General features: G+C 40.3%; 1 protein-coding gene across 3 annotated transcripts in view; it reads right to left on the reverse strand.

Annotated features, from left to right (window-relative positions):
* Positions 1-6,817: 6,817 nt before the first annotated feature.
* Positions 6,818-22,419, reverse strand: part of SEMA4A (semaphorin 4A) — a 283,525-nt gene continuing 267,923 nt past the window's right edge. For all 3 annotated transcript variants that reach the window (XM_085638559.1, XM_085638558.1, XM_085638557.1), the window contains exons 13-15: positions 20,604-20,764; positions 19,246-19,355; positions 6,818-13,097 (exon numbers count right to left, since the gene is read on the reverse strand). In XM_085638559.1, the coding sequence (XP_085494685.1) occupies positions 12,412-13,097; positions 19,246-19,355; positions 20,604-20,764 (957 nt within the window). In that variant the 3' untranslated portion in view covers positions 6,818-12,411. The remainder of the gene's footprint in view (positions 13,098-19,245; positions 19,356-20,603; positions 20,765-22,419) is intronic.

Below are 22,419 nucleotides of genomic sequence, written 5' to 3' on the forward strand. Positions count from 1 at the left end.
CGTTTGAAATGTATACATATGAATGACCATGCCATAAACCAAGGAATGTGTGCCTGAAGCATGATATTTTGTATTTAAGGAGAAGCCCGTTTCTGTGATTTTTAGCAGTCTCCTGAGAACATACACGCTGTTGTACTTCTAGGATACCTGTAATTGGTCTGCAGCCAATAAACTGATCTTTGACTTCACCCAGAAGACTCTGTGTTTCTGTAGGTCTGAAACAGGAAGAACCCGAAGTCATAGGGTGTGTTCCCCTGCACCGCTGGGCTTAAAATTCCCAGTACTTCAGTTCCCTCAAAGCATGCTCGTGTGGGTTGAAGACAAATGTGAATGATACAACTACAGACAAATGGATGAAGTATGGCTGGAAACCCCTATGAGTAACTGTGGGCCTTATTATGAGTTTGGTGGAGGAGATATTATTCTGTCACGAATGTGATGGTTATACCATCCGACGTATTACAAGTTCCATACATTTGAGTAGTCACTGCATCTGGGTTCTGACTTGCGCTCTTATGATGTATTGCTTGTACTCTATGCTGCTATCATCTGTGATTGTTTGGTTTTCTCATAATCATGATGTCTGTTTTACTTTTTGTACTTGCTATTGATATAAATATTTTCATTGTGTTTGAACTTGTCTTAATGTAAGTATTCTGAGTTTTAGCTATTTATTATGTGTTTTTGTTTATTTCATGCACACTTTTATGGCCTTAGTGGCCTAAATAAAGTTATTTTACTTGACTTGAATTAAAAGAAAGAAGGAAACAAAGAAACAAAGAAAGATGGATGAATGGAAAAACAAGCAAGGAAATAATTTCTTTTTAAAGTGCCACAAGTGCTTCAAATTAAACACGATAAAGGCTGGCTTTCGTCGGGGCTAAAGTTTATTAAAGAACTATTAGTAAGATTGAGTCTAGAATAAACTTGTTCTGAAGAATTGTCTGCTTATGAATACACATGTATAATATTGAAGCTTTCAGTGTGTGTATTGCATGCATAGTAAAAAGAAGATAACTTGCTACAGAAGTTTCAAATGGATGCTGTGAAATACCTGCAATCAGATAAACAATTGAATCTCCAAAGGGAATTTACAACATTATTGGCAGGATACAGGAACTGATATAGAATGAAATGTGTCCTGTGCTCACATCTGGTATAAAGTATCCTTTTTACCTAAGGCTCTAAACACAAAGGCAACACTAAAATTTTACTAAAACACTGGACCTGAAATAAAATACCTTGTGTGTGGATGTCCTCACTGTGAAAGAGCAAAATGCAGTCACTCAAAGTGAAGTTAACCACTGGCTGAAGTAGGCTGACCCAGTGCCCTATGTTCTATGCTGTAGAGGTCAGAAGCAAAAGGTGTATGACACACAACAGACCAATAGATTAAGGGAGCTGGCTGAAAACCCCTTAAAGTGAGTATATTATTCATATAATTGTAGTAAAATGAAAGGGTCTTGGCTAACTCCAGACCTACAAATTTGTACCTAGTCCTGATTTCTTTCAGGTAATGCAGTAATCTGTACAAAACACTCAGGCTATTGCAGCAAACCCCACCTAGAAAAATATGTTTTTCATAGTAACACCATTTGCAATAGATGCCACATTTTCAGGGTACAGCAACTGAACTTGATATGGAACTTGCATCCCCTTGGTCCTGCTCCAATCGTGGGGACCTGTAGCACAGAGTATGTTGTCCTTTTATTTCTGAATAACTTAGTATGATGTCTCTCAAGCTAAAATACATGGTCCCATTTAATGTGGCCAGTTACTCTAATGGGATTGGTAACGTCTTGTCGAGAGCTCTATCCACTGCTCTTTAGCATGAAGAACAGCCAGCAAACTAGCCAGAGAGTCCCTTCAGAGACTGCTTGTCGTGTTAGTGTGATAAGACGTGGTACCAGTCTTTAACGTCCTAAAAAGAACCAATTAACCTGGGAGGAACTGTAAACTGCATTTCACACTATATTTTGGAAGACATTTATCCATCCTTTCCAATTAGCTTGATTACACCTTTAGCTAACCAGAACCAGGGATTGGCTTGTAAGAGAAGAGACATTGGTGAAATTAGAGTACAGGAGAGGCTCTTTCCACATTCATGGATTGGGGTGTTTTGTGATATTAAAGTTAACATTCCTGGCCATGGGGGGAGAGGGGGTTCTGCAGGGTGGCTTGTAGATCCTGATTTCCATAGTATGGTGGATAGATGACCTGGTGAGTACTGAGGGCTGCTACTTAATGGGGGGGGGGGGGGTGGATGTGAGTACTCTAGTGACAGCTCTATTGGGTCTTTAACATTATATGATTGAAACACACAATGGCCTGGTAGTTCCTGTGGCATCTTGTTGAACCTCGAGTTTAGCTGGGTGGACTTGTGGTTGGCTTGGTGTGTTTTTATGAGGTGGATGGATTCTTAGGGAAGACTCTTGGTTCCTGATGGTGGTCTCTTGTCTCCTTAATGGCATCTGATGGCTAATGAGTGTTCTCTGTTTTATCCTGAAAGAAGACGGATAGTTCCTGAGAATGGTTTGTTGTATAATGAGAGAACACTGATGACATCCGGCGAGTATGTAGTGGAAGATTGATGGCCCGAGTTCCATCTGTTAGGTCCTACTTTACTCACCGCGCTGTTGTCAGAGGCTCCAGCGCCTTAGCCACTTCCACTCCATCACCCATTGACAACAGCACCTCAGAAGGGCCTGACATAAATCATGGGTCAGAAGATAAAGTCACAGAAATTGTCGGAGCACAATCTTTTGAAGATATGGTTTGGATAGCGTTCAAGTAAGGCACGCCATCTCTCGTAGGACCCAGAGTGCTGGGGTGTGTGATTCTCTTCAGAGCTTAGGAGGGGATCTTTCTGTTTTGATGGGCTAGGAGTGGCCGGCCAGGGCAATGTTGTGTAAGTCAACTGCTCCCCCGGTGATCAGCAGTAAAATTCACACCAAACAGTGCGCGCCAGATGAAGATATCTGTGTGGCTAATAATTTCTTTAACACTAAGCAGGGTGGATGGGAGTCCTGCATTGTTTGTACTTTCAAAAGGACACCAAGTTCCTTGCTTGCTTAAATATCATGAATGTCATATTAGTGTTGTGTGGAGGTCTCCAGCATTATTCTTGCCTTTCTTGAAGATCTGTAGGCAGTATTGGTAAGCCTTGAATTAAGATGAATCGATTGCTATGGGGCTTGTTGCACCCATCATGAGGTAGGGGTAAAATACAAAGATTATCCCATCACCTTCCCAGGCCCAAGAGTATGTATTGGGCCAATCCTTCAATAGGAATTAAGTTCTAGATTTGCACTAATCACTAGATCTAGACCTAGTAATTAACCCTTGGGAACGTTCTGTCCTTACCAGGTTCAGACTTGGTTCCATTAAATGGCCACTAAGCTTTCATTGAATCAATTAGACTCCGGGTCCATCTGTTGATCCCCATATTATGAATGCTGACCACAGAGGTTATAATATTTTCTTGTGAATACTATGTTGATTTTTCTAGATTGTTTTTAATCCAAATTTTATTGGCAACAGGTATAAAAAGATTTAAGCAAGCTTTAACCTTTTCTTCCAATGCCCTCCTCCCTGGAAGTATATTTTAGAGTATACCTTTAAAAAAAGAAATCCTCTATATGCCACCAGAAGTCTTTGATGTTTTAATAGTTTTTGGTATGCTCAGCATTATTATTAACGTCATTTTACCATTTGACATCCATTAATATTAAATGTTGCATTTTTAACTGATTGATATTTTAATGTTTTATTAAATCTATTGTTCATCTGTTGTACTTTTATGATTGTTATTTAATAATTTAATTACATTTGAAATAAGAAGATATAGTGTACTGTAATCTGGGGTGTCAAGAGGCACTGGTGTGTTGGAAGAGAAGGAGATCATTCAAAGGAATAAGTGTTTTAAGCAAGCACTGAAACCTGTAGTAAGGTGAATCTATTTACATTTAGATGGGCCAATCCGGAACAATTTGCAATCCTCCTTACTGTTTTACACAACAAGGCTATAATAGGTCTGTGAAGATAATCTTATCTGCGGAGTGGTTACAGGGCAAAGACATTTAAAGGTAATCCCGTTCTTCTGGCTAACCAGTGAAACCTGCAATGCATATCTTAAACATAGTCTTATCTCTAAATTCATAAGGAGTCTTACCAAAGAGTTTGGCATCACCTGAAATCCAGACATGGGATTTTGGGTACTTCTCAGGTAGATGTAATTGCCCTGGTCAACACTGGAGTTTACCATTGAACCTACAGCAAAAGGTCTTAGATGGAAAGGTGGCCCAGGTAAACTTTCTTGTAGTTTGGATAGGAGGAAAAAATCTTATTTTTGACTGCAGCAATTTGAAAACTGTAAATTGTTTTTCAAGCCTGATCCCAAAGTTACTTTTCTGTGTGGAATAGTGTCCTGAATTCTGTGTGTTATTAAGACCACTGTTACTCTCAACTAGGATAACTTTAGTTTTTGATCTATTTAATTAGCACAAGATCTGGTAAACCAAGCTTCCGATGTTTTATAAACAGATGGTCAAATTATTGTATAGGTTAAAAGGGCAGTCCACAGATAGTAGCAGTTTTGTGGCATCTAAGTAACATTGGTATCATACTCACTCTGCTGGGTTAGTGAGATGACGGTGGATCGTTTTAAATTTTAAAAGAGGCAAGAGCTGTGACCTCCACAGCACAGCTTGAAAGGAGAGGAGCAGAGGCGTAACAAAGGTCCCCGCAGTGCGGGGGTCCCTGAGCTCCAGGGGGCCCCCTCAGGAGAGTACCCTGGCCCGAGCATGTCTGGAGGGGGCCCATACATGTACTTTGCAGGGGGTCCCCCTTAAGTTTCATTACGCCACTGGAGAGGAGTAGAAAGTCCCACTTTAAGCTCTGGCATATAGGCTATCTAAAAAGAAAAAAGAAAACTGGTTCAGCAATGCCAGCCACATCCTGAAGCAGTTAGTTGTGAAATACATCATCAAAAGCTGAGAAACTCAGGCGCACTAGCATTCTAACGCTACCTGAGACTGCAATCCTTTGGGCAGTATCTACCATGCCAAGCAAGTCTGTCTCAGTGTCAAAAGCAGGCAGAAAGCCTGATTGATGTTTGCCCAACAGGTTGATACTGGCACAGATGTTTTGTAGTTACTGGGTTACTGTCTTCTTGGGCAATTTCGTTCTTATTAGGATAGCTGCTGTTGGTCTTTAGCCGCTTACATTAGTCGGGCCCTTGTTATTTTTTTTTAAAGAAACAAGGCAGCTACTTGTTTTAGTGGGGCAGGAAAAAGTCCCTGTGACAATGATGCATTTACAATGTCTATCAAGCAAGAAGCACAATATGCTGAAAAACTGGTAAACAGTCAACCAGCGATTCAATCAAATAATACACTGATGGGTTGGCATCCAATTACTGAGTAAAAGCCCCAGTTTCACTGAGCAATGTGGTAAATTCAGTAAAGGCAAGATCATGCTTTGTGAGTCCAGGTTTGTAGTTTAACAGGAAAAGTGGTCACTGTCTTATCACAAAGTGCTTAAGTAAGAATTAAATCTGGGTTGGTCAGCTGTGGATATAACAAGGCAGTCACAGTGCACTAGAGTTCACACTAAGTATTGATTCCTGGGTCAATGTTTGAATGCCCGGATAGAGTCTCATCATGACCTCTATCCCATGGCCATCTTGGCTTTACTGAGGTTATAATAAAGATTCTGTGACTAAGTAAACAGACTGCAGCAGGCCCTGATCACTATCTCAAGGGAAGCATTATATGACATTTTCTGCTAAGAAATGTTAGATTGTCTTTGGAGGGTCGCCCCTTCACTCCTCTCAACCCTGAATTTTTGATCACCTCAAATTTTTAAGGTGCAACATATGATTCCCAGTTTCTCTTTTCTTTCACATAAATTGGATTCTAGTAGAAGAGAATCTTACTATCCATGAAAACCGTCCTATCCGCCATGCGTGGCAAGAGAATATTAATCCACTCAAACACCACTTTACCCATGTTCTACATCACCAAGCCTGAATGACCTACTCTCTGTGGTCTTGCAGTCAGCTTGTGGTTCCTGTTCGTGGTATGTGACTGCCAGCCGCCCACCTAGTAGAACCATTCACCACTCAGACAGACTTATGGGGCAGAGCGACTTTTACTTTGGTTGGTGTGGTCCCTTTATGATTTTAAACCTTGATAAATGCTGTAATTCATTCTTGCAATCCAATTTGCTGCAGAGCAATGGACATCTGAATATGTGTGCATGTTTCACATAAATTAAATTTTATGGCGACCCTGAAATTGTAACAAAATAAAATTGAATTGTGAATAGTAGGGTGATCCACTTCCTTCCTCCATTTCAGGGAGAAGAAGAGAGGGACGTGTAAATGAGTGTTCAGGAATGTAGGGTTAGAGTGGGAGATGAGTGCAAGGGAGGGGGACAGAACAGTAAGGTTGTGCGAAGTTGTAAAATTTTTCCTCTGAAAACTTTGCAAAGTTTTCTTCAAAAGGTCGCTAGCTTTGCGTGCTTTGTAATGGTTGTGAAGAGTGAATTCCTAGTTAAAAATAAAAGGCGCAGTGAAGTTTGCAAAACTTTGGAACCTTCACAACGTCTGTAAACTTTGCAGGCACAACTTTTAATGTCGCCACCACCAACAAGAGGAAGTCCTCCTGACTGATTATTTTTCAGTGTGTTCTCTTTTGATAACACTGAGCAACCTCTGATTTTTTTTAGTAGATGTTGGTTCCAACACAGATATCACAGTAGTCTTTGACACGTCGATCGTATCTTTGATTTATAAAAGGCAAAAAAACACGTAAAACATACATAGATATTTTCTCTTTTTAATAAAAATAAAATGTGTAAATACAGCGTCATAGATTTAAAAGCATACATTTTTCGCTCTGTTCTTTTTTTTTTTTTTTTTACAAATAAAACTTTAGACAACAAAAATGGACAGATTTGCTTCACAGTGCTTAGAACCGAACACAGGAAAGATATAAAGCTTTCATTTCATAGCCCCGAATACTGAATAAAACAAGCAACTCGTCACTATAGCCAAAACAGCTCACACATACGCACAAAGGGTGAGGAATTTCAAAACGCAGAATCCGAATCACAAATATTTGATTGTAAGTATGACTTACTTTTGACATACTCTGGAATTTCCAGGAGTAAGTCTCACCAACTGTTGCGGAAAAAGCTCCAATAATATGGCCCAATGTTGTACATCCTTAGGGCCAGATGCAACAAAACCCCCCAGGGCTACCAAATATTTAATTCCTGTAATAATGCTTAATAAATCCATGTTGGGGTGTCTACGCCCATACATGTTTAATCTCTGCGACAGAGGCACTGAGAGATTGACGAGTTTGTCTAACACCAAATAGAGTCTGAAATTGGTGACCTGTTACTCGTATGCAAAGTGCCGTCTTCTTATACATCAAAGTGTCTGCCATTTTCTGTTGTTCCCTCTATAATGAAGACTAGATTTTTCCTTACAGACAGTAGTTCAAAAAGAAATTTGTTCCATTTTTGGCATTTAGGTTCACACTGCTAGTGCATGTATTCCACTTATGTTGTCACATCCCTTCTCCTGGTGATAATGTATATTGTGATATATTGTAACTACGTGACAGTGATCTGAAAAAGTATCTCACCACGAGATCATCATTTGGCGGAAACTCGGGTGTGTAGATGCACAAGGGCAGTAGAAACAAGTGGAGAGAGTTAGTGCATCGCCAGTATGTGCCCAGTATGGGATCAGTACCTTGACTAGAATGTTGGCATCACTTACCTTTCATTCTACCAGGTGGGATGAGTCCATGGACCATTCATGAGCAACACAGCCAATGACTGGTGTGGCGGGCTTTAGACATGTTTGGATAAGATTCATTGGCGATGAGGATTGACATATCACACCATATCGGCAGCACACCCTGCTTCCAGGTCTGGGCTTTCCTGTAGCCAATCAATATTTCCTGGTTTGTCAGACCAGTTGGTTCAACTGAAGTGCATCAAGGCTGTAGCTCCTTTCTTAGGTTGTTAAATGGAGGTCCAGGCTTCCATGCAGGGTGCCCTGCTGACATGGAGGCTCTTTCAGCCCTTCGAAAGATTTCACCCTTTCCACTTTTCTGTACAAGGGCAGCCTTTGTTATGGCAGTATGCCAATTTATTTTATTTATAATGACTTCTGTCTTTGCTGAGATGTTTGCTTTCCCTTAATCTATTATCATCTCTTATAACTTCTCTTGCAACCAGAACATTTGAGGAATCACATTTGCAGCTGCTACTTGGAAGGGTGGTGGTCACAAGCAACACCCTGGTGTGAGGGACTTATCCTGTCTAAAGCTCATGCTTTGGGGTGTGTGGATTGGGCATTTTCTGCTTCAATAGCTCTGCATGGAAGTCAACTTGAGCATTGCTTTTTGGTGCCATAGGTGGAATGCTGACAAGATTGCAAATAAATAGCAATGGCACTGGGCATTCTTACCAGGGTAAGAGCTGCATGTAATTGGAAAACACCGCGTTTTACAGACTGTTAGCATGCCACATACATTTATCAAGCATGAGAATTGGATACCTTTGTAACCTGTGTCTGCATGTGGATACCAAATACAACACACTAGGTACTTTTTTGTCCAGCTGATGTGTTTTCACTTCACTGCAGCTCAACTGGTTAGCTGAATCCTTCCAATTAAATGTGGAAACGAATACATTTTCCGATACGCTGCGTCTGCTGCAAAAAGGGGATACAGGAGAATAGTACACATCTGGCATGAAATACTTTGCAGGAATCCTTTCAGCGACAGATGCTCATCTGTTGTCCAGCATATTCATTGTCCTGTACATTGGTTCATTTTTGGCAGGATCTACATCACCAAATCAATTGGCTTCGAAGAGTAGGGGAGGGTGGCTTGCATGAATCCCACCTGGATCCCATACCACCTTGGAGTCTGATGTTTCAAAATGCTGAAGAAGAAAATATCAGAAAAGGGACACCCTGTCTACGACCAAGAAGCACATGTATGGTCCATAAAAGGATGTGGCCCCAAAACACACTTCCCAACCTCAATTCGGTGCCTTGATATATGTACATTCACTGAGTATCAGAATATTACTATCTATGTTATGGTTAAGAGACCTTCAGGGAGTGTGCACAATTTAAATGCTCTTCTATATGTATACATTTATGTTCTATATACTGTCAAAACACTTGACATCCTGCATCCCGCCCCTTTTCCTACGTAGATCAGCTTGTGGCAGTGAATGACGGAGTTGGTGCTTTTGTGCTGGTGGATGCAGGTTATGGGCACCCGCACTTATTTTTCATCAGACTATGATTCAGACCAAGAGAGATAAAGGCATAAAAATTAGAAAGATAAGAAAGAGAAGGATAGAATGGCGGTAACAAATGCAAAAGGGGGATAACTCAGAGCTGCAAGAGTAGGATAAAGAGACATCAGGAGTAGGATGGTGAAAGAAAGAGGACTAAGGTGGAATCAGGAGTGGGCAGCCTTGGCATTGAACATCCCCTGCATTTGGCAGTGCCGGAGCGGGCTCTTAGGAAACTCTTTGTGTCCCTGCACCTATGTCTTTTTTTAACAAAAAACAAGCAGCGGATGGGGCTACAGATTACAGAAGAGAACTTTAACTGTAGCATGGCATGTCCCCGAAGACCCTTGCCGATCTGGTAAGGGGTTAGTTAATTTAAATCTGTTTTTTCTCTTTGCGTTCTAGTACTTGCAATTTTGCTTTTCCCATTGCAGGCCAAGCCACAGGCAGCTCTCAGTATGAAACTGTGAGGTGACAACAATTAAAACTAGTGCAACACCAAGGCCACATATGCAGTAAAAACCAAGTGGCGCCCTGTATGTGCCAGGAACAAGAGGCACAGTATAATTTCTCAGAGCAAACTCTACAGGACTACCAGGACTTAAGTAACTCTAGAAGCAAAAACGTTTACTTCCCCAAAATGGCTCGTAAAGCATAAGCTTATATTATAATCAGAAATTTGGGTAAGTACATATGTCACCTAAAAATCTTTAACCATTTCAACTGTGTTTCCCCTTCATGTGATCTTCCTAGTAACTTTCTTTAGTGCCAGTTCCGTGTACAACTACATCTATCGAAAACAAGCATGATAGAGTTAGCTGCAACCATTTTTGTGCACCTGACACTTTCAAGTGTAAGACACGGACAACTTGTTGTGACATGTCATCACTGGTTTATAGTCAAGTAGGACACCCATATAAAATGACACCTTAATTACATATAATGTAAGTCGCTGGCACTGGTATCACCACAGGCCTGCCACTACACGATCGACCTCAGACCAGGAAGTGCAGAGGCAGAAGAACTCCAAGGGTTGTGTATCTCCTCTTAAGTATTAATCAGAAGACAGCCATACAGAGGTGGGGTGGAATGGATGGCCAAGGAGAAGATATAGACTTGTCTTCTTTACGGTTTCCTGCCTACATTTCTGATACGCACATTTATATCACATGCTACCTGCCATTGTCCTCACAGCGTCGATCAAGTTTGGTACCTTTTTGTCCTAGATTCCATTGTAGACAAGAGTCTAGTACTGTGTGTGAGTTGTAGTAAGTAGCATTGTTGATTATTAGATGCATTTTTGTTTGTAACTTTGGACTGAAGTCTAATGAAGGTGTTAATGTGGCAACTGGGTCATTTTGTTTGGCACATTGGCCAGATATGTATGTTCATTGTTTGAATCATGGTTCTGGGTGGCGCTATAGAGCTCTTATATCCATATGTTGGCTTATATGGACAGTGTTGGGTGTCGTGAGTTCTGTTTGGAACTAGATTGTCACTCAGTAGGTACAGGGAGAGACCACCTTCTTTTCTCTGGGCACTCATTTGTCAGGGGTATTGATCTGAATTGTTGCATAGACGGGAAATTTAAAATCTGCCAGGAAAAGTGCCTTGATGTGCTTTTATAAGACTATTTCATAAGTTGAGATGTTTAGTTTCAGTGAGTAAATTCAACCACCTGGCCAATAGATGTTTAAATTCAGAGATCTGTTCCTAAGTTGTCATTTCCTAGAAACACAATTAGGAGCCCAACTGAGTTCCAAGTAGTCCGTGTTCCAGTGTATAAATAATGGGGCATTTTAGAAGAGATTGGCAACCACGTTGGTAAGCTGAGATTCAGATTACAGAACAGTGTGACATAACTACTGACAAGTAAAAGTTATGCATAAAATACAATCTGTATGGAAATGCCCAGAGATTGAGCAGTCCAGATATAAATTAGCCAAGCCACATGCTCTCACAGATGTCCCCTAAAAATAGCTCTATTTTGGTTTACAAACCTGCACCCGGCACACTTTCAACAATCAGGCAAACAATCAGCTAAGAATCTTTTTAAAAGCGTCCTATTTCAAACTGCAGACAGAAGATTCTTATTTAAAACTCAGATAACAAACAGATCAATTCCAAAAGGGGACATTGTTTACAGACTGTCTTCCCACAATAATACTGATAATATGCAATAATAATTTGCTGTGAAATTAAATTAGGATGTGCTCACTGGGAAATTAGTAGATTTCCCTACAGTTTGACGATACTGATAGGTTGTGGCAGTGAGTTCCATCACAATGACCCTGACCTCCGTATATCTGTGGCTCAACCATAATGGTTTATCATTGGTGACATTCTCCAGAATTGTTTATTGGCCAATCAGCCTCTCAGTGGCGATGTCACATTGGCGTCTGTGAGGGTAACCGTTGTTCCTTGTAGCTGATGATAGATACGTCTAGAGACAATTTGAAAACTGTCTTTCAACATTCAAGTTTGTTTGTAACATTCATTCCAACAGTCGTGAAATCCAGGGTTCGAAGACTTCCAGCCAAAGAAGCACTGCACTATATGGAGACTTCTACTTTGACATAAAGTAATCAGCCCACTGCTATTTGCTGCTGGTCCTTATTATGCAAGAGCACCCTAGTGCTAGTGCCCTAGGTCAGCAGCTCTGTAATGTTAGAAAGCAAGTGCAGACTTCATATTTGCAAAATTGACTGGCTCAGGGTTGACAACAGAATTTGGCATTTCAGTCAGTGTTGGCACGCTGTCAAACTCCCCTGCGACTACGGATCAGCCAACTTCAGTGAACAGTCACAAGGGCGAGAGCCTTCCACGTGCCCTCTAAAGGTAACTCAGATTCTGCTTTGAAGGACGGGAACTCTCTTCCCCTCAACCTTGTTATAGAAAATTGCACTTGAACACACAACATATTCCAAAAGGATTCTTCCATCTTGAGTTGGGATTAAATTGGAACCACCCTTGGAAACATCAGTTTGGCCTCAAGCAAACCATGTTGTGCATTTCAAAACACAGACGAACACAGATTTCAAGGTGACGTAACCTTATCATTGAAGGAAAACCAGTTCACTCTTACTTGTTAGCATAGTCTCTTGAAGCATCTCCATTTGAAGCAAACAAAGGCACATAATTGTTCTCAATATCCTTCTTCTCACCTTCCATTGGAACGCAACAGGACTCGACATTATCTGCACTTTCTGGGCAGTTGCCACCCTTATGTTCAACATTGTCCATTGTGTGGTCACTCTTTAGTGGGGTCTTCTCCTGTGGCTTCTCTCTGCTGCCGTTCTTTGTGATTTCTGGGGTACTGCAACCCTGAACTTTGCTCTTGGATCTCCTTCTTTCACAGTAGTAGTAGAGTCCCAAGACCAGGATACCAACTAACGTCAAACTCAGCATAACAGTCACTGCAACAAAATGTGCCCAGTAGTTGCCAACAGGAGATCTCCCTCTATTATTGAATTGACTGCCATCCCCAAGTTGACCAGACTCTTCTTCACGACCCAGGTGCTTTGCTCCATTCACGTCCATGATCATGTATCGAGCTACTTGGTAAAGGAACCCCTTTTCACTTGCCCAGCACTCATATAGACCTAGCGCTTTCTCATTTACAACTATAACCAGATATTCTCCAGAGATGATAGGTTGCTGCTGGGAGGCGCCGTTGATGTGCTGAGTCCAGCTGTAGTTTGCTAGAGCAGACACATGAGGACATTGTAGTTGTAGTACAGAGTTCATTGTGGCCGTAATATTTTCATCTGTAAGCAGAAGGTGACAAGAACAACTGTTATATTTCAGAGCTTTAGGACAAAATCCTTCTTAATTTGATCAACAAAATACCAAATATGTTATCAGCATTTGTATAATGAGCTTTAGCAATTTGCATGGCTTTGAATTGTTTAAGAAATAAATTGTGTTATCCAAATTGAAGTACAAGCTAATTAATGCCACTCTGGAGAAAGAAAGAGTTGCAATACATTTGGTACAGATACACTCAAGTTTATCCAGAGACAGCAAAAAAGGACCCATATTAATTTCACTTTCACCTGGATTTGATAATGGCCAGCATGGGTGCTATGAAGAGGGATAAAATGCGGCCCATCTGAGGGATTTGTCCTACTTGGCCTGACTCATTCCCCTGCCTTATGATCTTTCAGCATCACCTTCATAAAGAGATATCTCATAACCTCTTAAGAAGCCAACTTTACTGTTGTCATGAGGTGATCTATTATACAGAATAAGATTACCTAAGTGAAGGAACTATATCTGTTGTCTTTTATTAACCTTTATCAAGTGGACATGATATATGAAGCTACAGTAGTCAGACCGGCATTCACCTGTCTCACTTGACAAAACATTTCCATTGTAAGACTTTTCCCGCCCACTGAAGCAGAATCCCAGGGCTAATAATTTCACATTAGACTTGCCTCAAGCATTAACGCTCAAATCAAGTCTAGTGCAGCATTCTTTGCCTTATCTCTGTAAGGGTTTATCTTAGAGAGGCATGTATCCTGTTCACACCGTTTCTGATGATTTGCTTGTCCTAATGCTGACTGTTTCAGTAACATTGATTTCAGGTGGATTGATTGATTATTGTAGTCTCATGCGTTAATAAATATTCATTTGTCCTCTGCTCCCTCCTATCAGGCACTGCTTAGTTAGTAGGGGAATAGGGTAGAAAGTTATTTGATGATACATTTGAGTTTTTTTTCTTGAATTATCTGTTTAAGATAAATATTTAATTGGTAAGTAATTCTGTACATTGTTTAGTTGATTAATTTGTTATCTTAATTAAGTGTCCTTGGGATATTTAAAGTGTTTTTTTTTTATTTTTCTATAGTTTAATTACTAATTTATAATTTAGTAGTGGATAGTTGGGTTTGTAGGGGAATAGTGTTAGAACTTCTTTAAATTATTTTAAAAAAAATCAAATACATTTTTTATGTTAATTACATATTTATGTGGTAATTAGTTAGGTAAATTATTTAATTGCTTATTTGTTATGTGAATTATTCATTGTATTTTGATTAATTGTTAATAAGTGCATTTAAAATAAACTTTGTAAAATGCATTTTTTTGGTAATATTGGTTTCAATTAGACTTGGTTTTGTAATTATTATTTTAATGTTATTAATGTTTATCATTGATAGTGTTTAGTTACAATATAATAATGATAATAATGAATAAAATAATTATATTAGAGTTTATATAATGCTAATTTATTTTAAGTAGTTTTTGGTTGGTGGTTTATTTGGGTGAAGGGGAGGCAAGTGTATTTTTTTCTGTCCAATACATTATTTATATTCATTGACAAAGCATATATTTAACATTTTTATTATGTTTAATAATTTTATGCTGTGAGGTATTTAAATGTTTTTTTTTTTTTTAAATGAACATGGAATGGTATTGTACCCCTTCCTAATTCAACACTGTCACAGCTTTTGCTTATTCTGGCGTGGAAATAATAAACCTAACCCCTCCAAAGTCCAACCTTTCTCTACTGTTGCTTAGACTGGAGTGAGAATAGCAAATCTAGTCCCTCGAAAGCCAACATTCCTGATTTGCTTACATTGGGGTGGGACTAGTAAAATTAATCCCCCCAAAGTGCAACACTTTCCTTACGGCTACTTGCGCTGGAGTTGATCTAGAGAAATTAACCCCTTCAAAGATCAACACTTTCCCTGCTTTTGCTTATGTGGAAGTGGGGAAAGGAAGTCTAACTCTTCTGAAGTCCAACATTTTTCCATCTTTTGACTAAGTTGGATTGGGAGTAGTAAATCTAGCCTCTAAAAACGACAACACTTTCTCTGATTCTGCTTATGTTGGAGCCGGAATAGTAAATCTAACCACTCCAAAGTCTAACACTTTTCCTACTGTTGCTTACGTTGGAGTTGAAATAGTAAATCTAATCCATCAAAACCCCAACACTTTCCCTGCTGATGCTTAGATTAGAGTGGAAATAGGAAACCTAACCCCTTCAAAATTCAACACTCGCTACTGTGCTTACATTAACGTGAGAATAGAAAATGTAACCCCACCAATGTCCAACATTTTCCCTGTTTTTGCTTATGTTGGAGTCTGAATAGTAAATTTAACCCCTCCAAAGTTCAACACGTTCCTGTCTTTTGCTTAGATTGGAGTGGTAATAGTAAATCCAACCTCTCCAACATGCCCTTTCCCTGATTTTGCTTACGTGGGAGTGGGAATAGTAAATCTAATTCCTTCAAATTCCAAAACTTTGCCTGCTGTTGCTTAGACTGAAGTGGGAATAATAAGTCTAACCTCTTAAAGTTAATCGCTTTCTTTATGTTGCTGACTTCGGAGTTGGAATAGTAAACCTAATACAGCCAAAGTTCCACACATTTCCTACCTTCGCCTAGATTGGAGCTGGAATAGTAAATCTAACTCCTCCAAAGTTCAACACTTTCACTACAGTTACGTTTGTTAGATTGGGAATAGTAGACCTAACCCATGTTTTAGATCTGTAGTTCAAAGAATTTGCCATAATGTATGCACTGTTACTTAAATTGACTATCTGCCTTTCACCACTCATTTGGTGCTGACTCAATGTGTAGCATTCTTAGAAAAATGCAGGATATCGATTTGACTAAACCTACTCACTAATAGCTCCTGAGCAACATTTCACCTGGACCAGGAACCTTACGGATGCTAATAACCTCAGGATGTTTAATTTGCTTCTGCCTTGTTATGTTATGTTATGTTATGTTAAATGGGACTTTTATAGCGCAACGGCTACTCCAAAGGAGTGTCCCGGCGCTTTTGTGCTCCAGACCAAAGAAAGAGCTGGAAAACATAACAGTAGAAAGAGCAGGGGCCTAAAGAGGGGGCAGATTATCCAGTGAACAGCCAGGTTTTTAAGTCTTTTCTGAAGGCAAGCAGGTTAGCGGTGTTTCGCAAGGACACCGGTAAGGAATTCCATAGCTGCGGAGCAAGAAAGCTAAAGGACCGGCTGCCTAGCCGAGCCCTTTTGATGCGTGGCACCCGAGCCAAAGCCAAAGCTTCTGACCTGAGGGATCGTACAGGTCGATAGAAGTCCAGCCTCCTCTGAAGATATTTGGCACCATTGCCATGCAAGGCCTTATGGGCGAGAGTCATGGCCTTGAAAAGTATCCTCTTCCGCACCGGAAGCCAGTGAAGGGATACGAGGAGATTGGAGGCACTGGTGCGGCGGTGCAGGCCAAAAATTGCACGAGCAGCAGCGTTCTGAGTAACCTGCAAACGCTGGAGGAGGTATTCAGGCAGACCCAGATATAGGACATTTGCATAGTCCAATCTGGACCCTATGAGTGCCTGAACAGTGATCCTCCGATGTTCCTCCGAGAGAAGGGGAAAGAACTTGCGCAACATTCTGAGTATCCCAAAGCATGTTCCCGTAAGAGTGGAAACCTGGGATTTGAGCGAGAGCTCGTTGTCAATTTTAACCCCCAGGTTCTTAGCCCACTTAGAGGACTGAGTGGGAGGGAACATGTCAGCAGGCCACCAACCCTGCCAATCTGGTTCTGATGGGCATCCGAAGAATAGTATTTCGGATTTGTCCGAGTTGCATTTGAGGCTGTTGTGTGAAAACCAGCTAAAGACAGCCCCAAGGCACTCGCAGATCCTTTCTCCATCGAACTCTTCGCTCTTACGACAGGTGAATAGAAGCTGGGTGTCGTCAGCATAAGAGACGATCCGGGCCCCGTAGGACTCCGCCAGTGTCGCCAGAGGGGTCATAAGGATGTTAAATAGAGTGGGGCTCAGTACAGAGCCCTGAGGCACTCCGACTCCCAATGGCGGCATCTCGGCGGACCCGGGTGGGACCCAGACCGTCTGCCGGCGGTTGGCCAGAAAGGAACGAAACCAGTTGAGCACCGTCCCCCCTAGACCGATGTTATGAAGTCTAGTGAGGAGATCCTCGTGGGGGACGGTGTCAAACGCCGCCGACAGGTCTAACATGACTAACATCACCCTGCCTCCTGTGTCCAGCACCTCCTTGTATGAAATTGCGACACACAAGGTGTTTAAATTTCTCTTGAAATTCTCTAGCAGATCTTAAAACCTTCATCTGTAAATATCAAACATTTTGAATCCCAAATTTTTCATCACCTTTTGTTTTCCCATGCTAAACAGGTCCAGTCAGATTGGTTTTAGTGTTTGTTAGTTCTGCACTTTTTGAAGCCAACATCTCTGTTCTTCATTAGTCATATCCCAGTTTGTTACTCCCATTACACTCTCTTTTATGAACACTTCCCTACAACAGTGCCCCCGTCTCTGCATTGGTATTTCCCTTATACGTTCTTCGTTCCCTACACACCGCCGTGTTGATGTCCCTCATTTCTTCTTCATTAGTTGTGACATTTTGTTGTATTAGCACTGCTGAGGTTAAACAAAGGATAGGACACAGCTTGCTCAAGATTGACACCATCATCAAGATGGCACCACTAGTCCATACTCCTTTTGCAGTAGCCTATCTTAGAAGGGAATTAAATAACATTACTGACACCTCCTTTATTCTTTAGTGATTGAAGAATGACAGCTAAAAGCCCTTTTTTGTGAGTATTTGACATATACAATATTAGTAAACTTAAATGGTCGTGGCCAATGCCAGAAATAAAAACACCACCGCCTTAGTGAATGTTAGTCTAGCAATGCCAATAGCTTTGACTGGAAAGTTAGTGCTCGACCAGCATTGCATTATCTTGTGTCTGCCACAGCTCTGACCAATTCCTAGCTAATGCTTCTAACCACCAATACCTCTGAGCTTAAGGTGTGCCTGCTCAGAGCTGCTATTCTGGAAGAGGCAAGTGACCAAAAGGAGCAACTTGGCTATGGAATTAGAGTGCATTCTTGTTAGCAGTGGTAAATGACAGTACCCACAGAGGGTACTGCCAAGGAACTACTATCTGCTTCAGGAATAGGCCTCACACTTCTCAATTCTGGATATGTGATGAGTTTTCTTAGATTGTGGGCCCTTTTTCCCTCTGGTGTGGACTGCCTAATTTCTTGCAACCTCCTGTCATCCTCCAGCCTCACAACCATGAAATACCTTAAATCGAAAGGGAGCATTAGAACTGAAAGGATGGACTGGTTGGAGATCGAGAGTAATTACCATTGGAGATTAAGTCAAGCAACCTAACCATTACTTATTAGTTTTTCTCAGTCTAGCACCCTAAGTATGCCCAGAAATGGGTCTCGTACTCACTGTGACATAGGATTCAAGGCACAAATAGTCTGACACTGGTGTCAGGTTGCTTGTGTTCCTGGTTAGAGAGGACCGGGCCTGGCAGTTCAGGCTGAACTTTTCCTAACTGAGCATTACCAAGACTGATTTGCATATAGCTGGTGTCCTATCTGAAGTGGCATGGTGGGCAAAGAAACAGTGGACTGAATTACGGCCCAGAGTAATTACTGGTGACGGACATCAATTCAAGCAATTCACCCATCACCTTTTGACTTTCTTTAATTGAAAGGGACATTACAAGTTATCTGCTACTTTCAAAAATCTTCAAAAGATGTACATTCATATATTGGAACCTGTGACACAAACTAAAGCCTTCTCCGTTTATCGGCTTGTACAGGTTTCATATTTGTATGACTGGATCAAGGGGAACAAATTAATGTATCCAACATTTCAGGTTGTTGCATGGCCCTGTGTGCATGCCTGTAACATTATATAAACAGAGATTTCATATGGAAAAGGGCAGATCTCTGAGTGCTTTCAGTTCTCTGCAACGGTAATGAAAGTAAGACGTTATTAAAGCGAAGGGAGTAGGTGTTCAATAACCTGGAATATTTATCACAGAGATTGAGATCTGCTAGCTTAAAGCACATATCTAAACACGAGGATGAAAAACTCGTACATCCCCATTGCTGATAGTCAAAGTAACACATGTATGCAGGACTCACCTTTCACAAGACCTGTGTTTTGCAAGGAAGGGGGTCTTATGGACTTTCCTTTCTTTGGGATGCAGGTCTCAACTGGATTTCCAGCTTCAATGTCTTGCAAAAGAAAGGGTCTAAGAAGAAAAAAACCAAATTCGGTACTCACCTTTGTGCAAATAACAGCTAAGCCTTTGAAAGAGCCACACATAAACTGACTTGGTGATATATTTCCAAATTTACAATGTAAATCATCATACAAAGTATTAATCATCAAATATCAACAATGAATCTTTTAACCCCTTGTGTGCCCCGCCCTTTCCCCGCCCTGTGCCGGGTGTTGAATTAGCGGGCGGGGTTCATGACGAGATAGTCTCGTCATGGGCACAGCGCAACCGCGGCCCATGACGAGACCATCTCGTCATGGGCACTCAAGGGGTTAATTACCTGGGTAGCAGTCAATTCTCATAGGTGAACTCTGGCTTCAACTAGTTAGACCTACAGGTAGGTACCTATCAAAGGAGCACCATAGGTTCATTTAGGAATCCTAGTAAATCCAAGGCACCTCCAGTTGCCTGGGAGACTGACATGCGTGCAACCAGGTACTTGATCGTGGACTAGTGTGACTGCAATTTTTGGGAAGACAGGAATTGTAACTGGCAGCCCATTAGGTGGTAGGACCATGACAAAGTCAGTCACATGTCAGGAAAACATTACATAGCTTTGTGTTTACCATGGCTAAGCATATTAAGCTTTATTACCTTCTACAACATTTTGATTTCAGGCATGGTATATTTAACTCCTGTTGTGGAATCACACTCACAATTATTATAAAGCTAAGCATGGAAAGATATCTACACCAGGTACATAAACATTTATGTAAATATACACACAATCAACCAACATGTGTAACTTTGCCCATTTCTATCAGCATACTAATATTCCCAAAAAGAATTTTTGTGTGGACTTTCTATATAGTGTTCCTTGCTATCTAGTTGCTATAAAGTTTGTGGAAGCTTTATTGCAGGGATAGAACAATGTGTTCTCGTGGTTTAATGTTATTATTTAAGTGGTGAAAACTCCATGCCAAGATGACACAAAGCTTGTTCTTGTGCAAAAATTATGAAAATGCTCTTATGTACCTTTTTTGTTGCTTGTGCAACATGGAAAGAGCTAATATCTGCTCCAAGCCATTTCGCATACACTTTAATACCAGGGCAAAAATACAGAAAACAATCTTAACACAGTTTACAAGCTTATGTAGACCAAATTAAGTTTTGTTAAAGTAAAAGTAAAATAGCATAATTTTCTGTGCTTCCATAATCCAGAGGGAGAATAGGAGTTACCATCTTACAAGCACCCCTTTGGAAGGATGGAATACATACTGTTCACTGGTTGTTCGGGTGTCCATGCACAACAACCTCTGTGGATCCCATGCGCAATATGGGTCTCTGGCTAGGACGCACTCGAAGCAGCTCCTGTAAATGCTGCAGTTTGCAAGAGGTACCTGCAGAAGGCCTTGTGAGTATCCAACATACACAACTCCCTGCAAAGACAGGAAAATAAATCTTGCATCATTAGACATCACCCCAAAAGCATCAAGGGATGAACCCCAATTACAGAATTGTTAGCCATGAGGCCGGCTGCCCCAGGCTGCTCAGGCACCCAGAGTCTCACCGACTGTTGATATTAATAGAAACTGAGCTACCGAAAGTTCTGAAGGGTGGTTATAGAGTAGGTGTTTAAACTCCGACTACTTCGATGCTACTATTTCAGTGGAGACTACATGAATGGCTCTAAGCCAGAGTTACCAATGCCACTACATCGATTTCAAGTAAGTAATGTATAATTTAATTTAATTGCAATATCTAAGAGGTAAGGGAATATAATGGTATTTACATTAAATAAGGATAGAGTTACTGGTTTACACTCTCTTTAATTGAAGCGTATTAAGTGTTAGGGAATTTCACTTCAATTAATGTACATTAAATAGTGATTATAGTCAGGGATACTCATTTAATTGTTACTTTAATTAATGAAATGTTGGGGTTCATTAATTAAATTAAGAGTTAAAATTGACATTAAAGTTAGGTGAAGGTCACATTTTTATTTAAATTAATTAAAATTAAAATAACATTCGGGAAATGGTTAGGGTTTGTATTAAGGTTAAGTTAAGGATAAATATTTCAAATCATTCATAATTGACTGATTAATTAATGGGCAGGGTTAAGATTGTCATAAGGATTGTGCCAAGGCTAGTAATACCCTTTAATACCCATTCCTTTAAATAAAAAAATAAAATTATATATAGAATATATATATATGTAATGCTTTTGATCGGATCCCTCCCAACATACGTGGAGGAGACAGAATTCGGTCCCTTCGCAGAATAGAATCACGATACATTATCAGATTCAATACTATGCACCCTATTGGTTTAAATATGGATGAAGAGTTTTCTGTTCACTTAGGTTAAACTATATCAATTTTGTAATACTCTGTATGCTTCTGGCAGGAGATCTATTTTGAGCTAAGGATGAGAACTAATTTTATGATGCATAATTTCATGTAGAGTTGCCAATTAGAATAACCATGAGCACGGAATATGTAGAAGTAGTGTACATTAGAGTTGTAAAGCATTTATGTTATTAGCCTATGTCATTATGAGGTTAATTATGCCCATTTAGGCTGGATTTTTCTGATATTAGTTTTTTGATTTTTCTGTTTTTTATTGCTGGTCTTGTAAAAAACACCACCTTTATCTTGAATTTTAGACTAGCGATATACACTTACCAATAAAGCTTCTTATGTATACTATCAGTATCTTTGCCCACTTGGACAGTGAGGTACTCCACTTTGAAAATTGCCCACTTGGCCTTTAACATGCATTCTGATATGAGTAAATGTGTTCCCACTATGTAATTATGCTTGTATAGACTGGCACTATTACCTACACATTTTGGGTTAACTTATCATATTCAGCATGCCTTATTTTGGTTTTCCTTTTGTCCTTGATAAACATAACCTATTTTAAGTATATGTATATATCTATAGCTATCACTAACTGATGTCAGACATTCTAAGATGACCACCACTATCACTGTTAATGCCATGTCTTTTTTCTGTGTTTATGCACTAATGGTGATTTTTAAGTCATTTTGTGACTCCCACTTCTTATTAGTGAACAAGACACTTCTGGTG

Source organism: Triturus cristatus, chromosome 12 (assembly GCF_964204655.1).
Source record: "Triturus cristatus chromosome 12, aTriCri1.1, whole genome shotgun sequence".
Classification (NCBI taxonomy): Eukaryota; Metazoa; Chordata; class Amphibia; order Caudata; family Salamandridae; genus Triturus; species Triturus cristatus.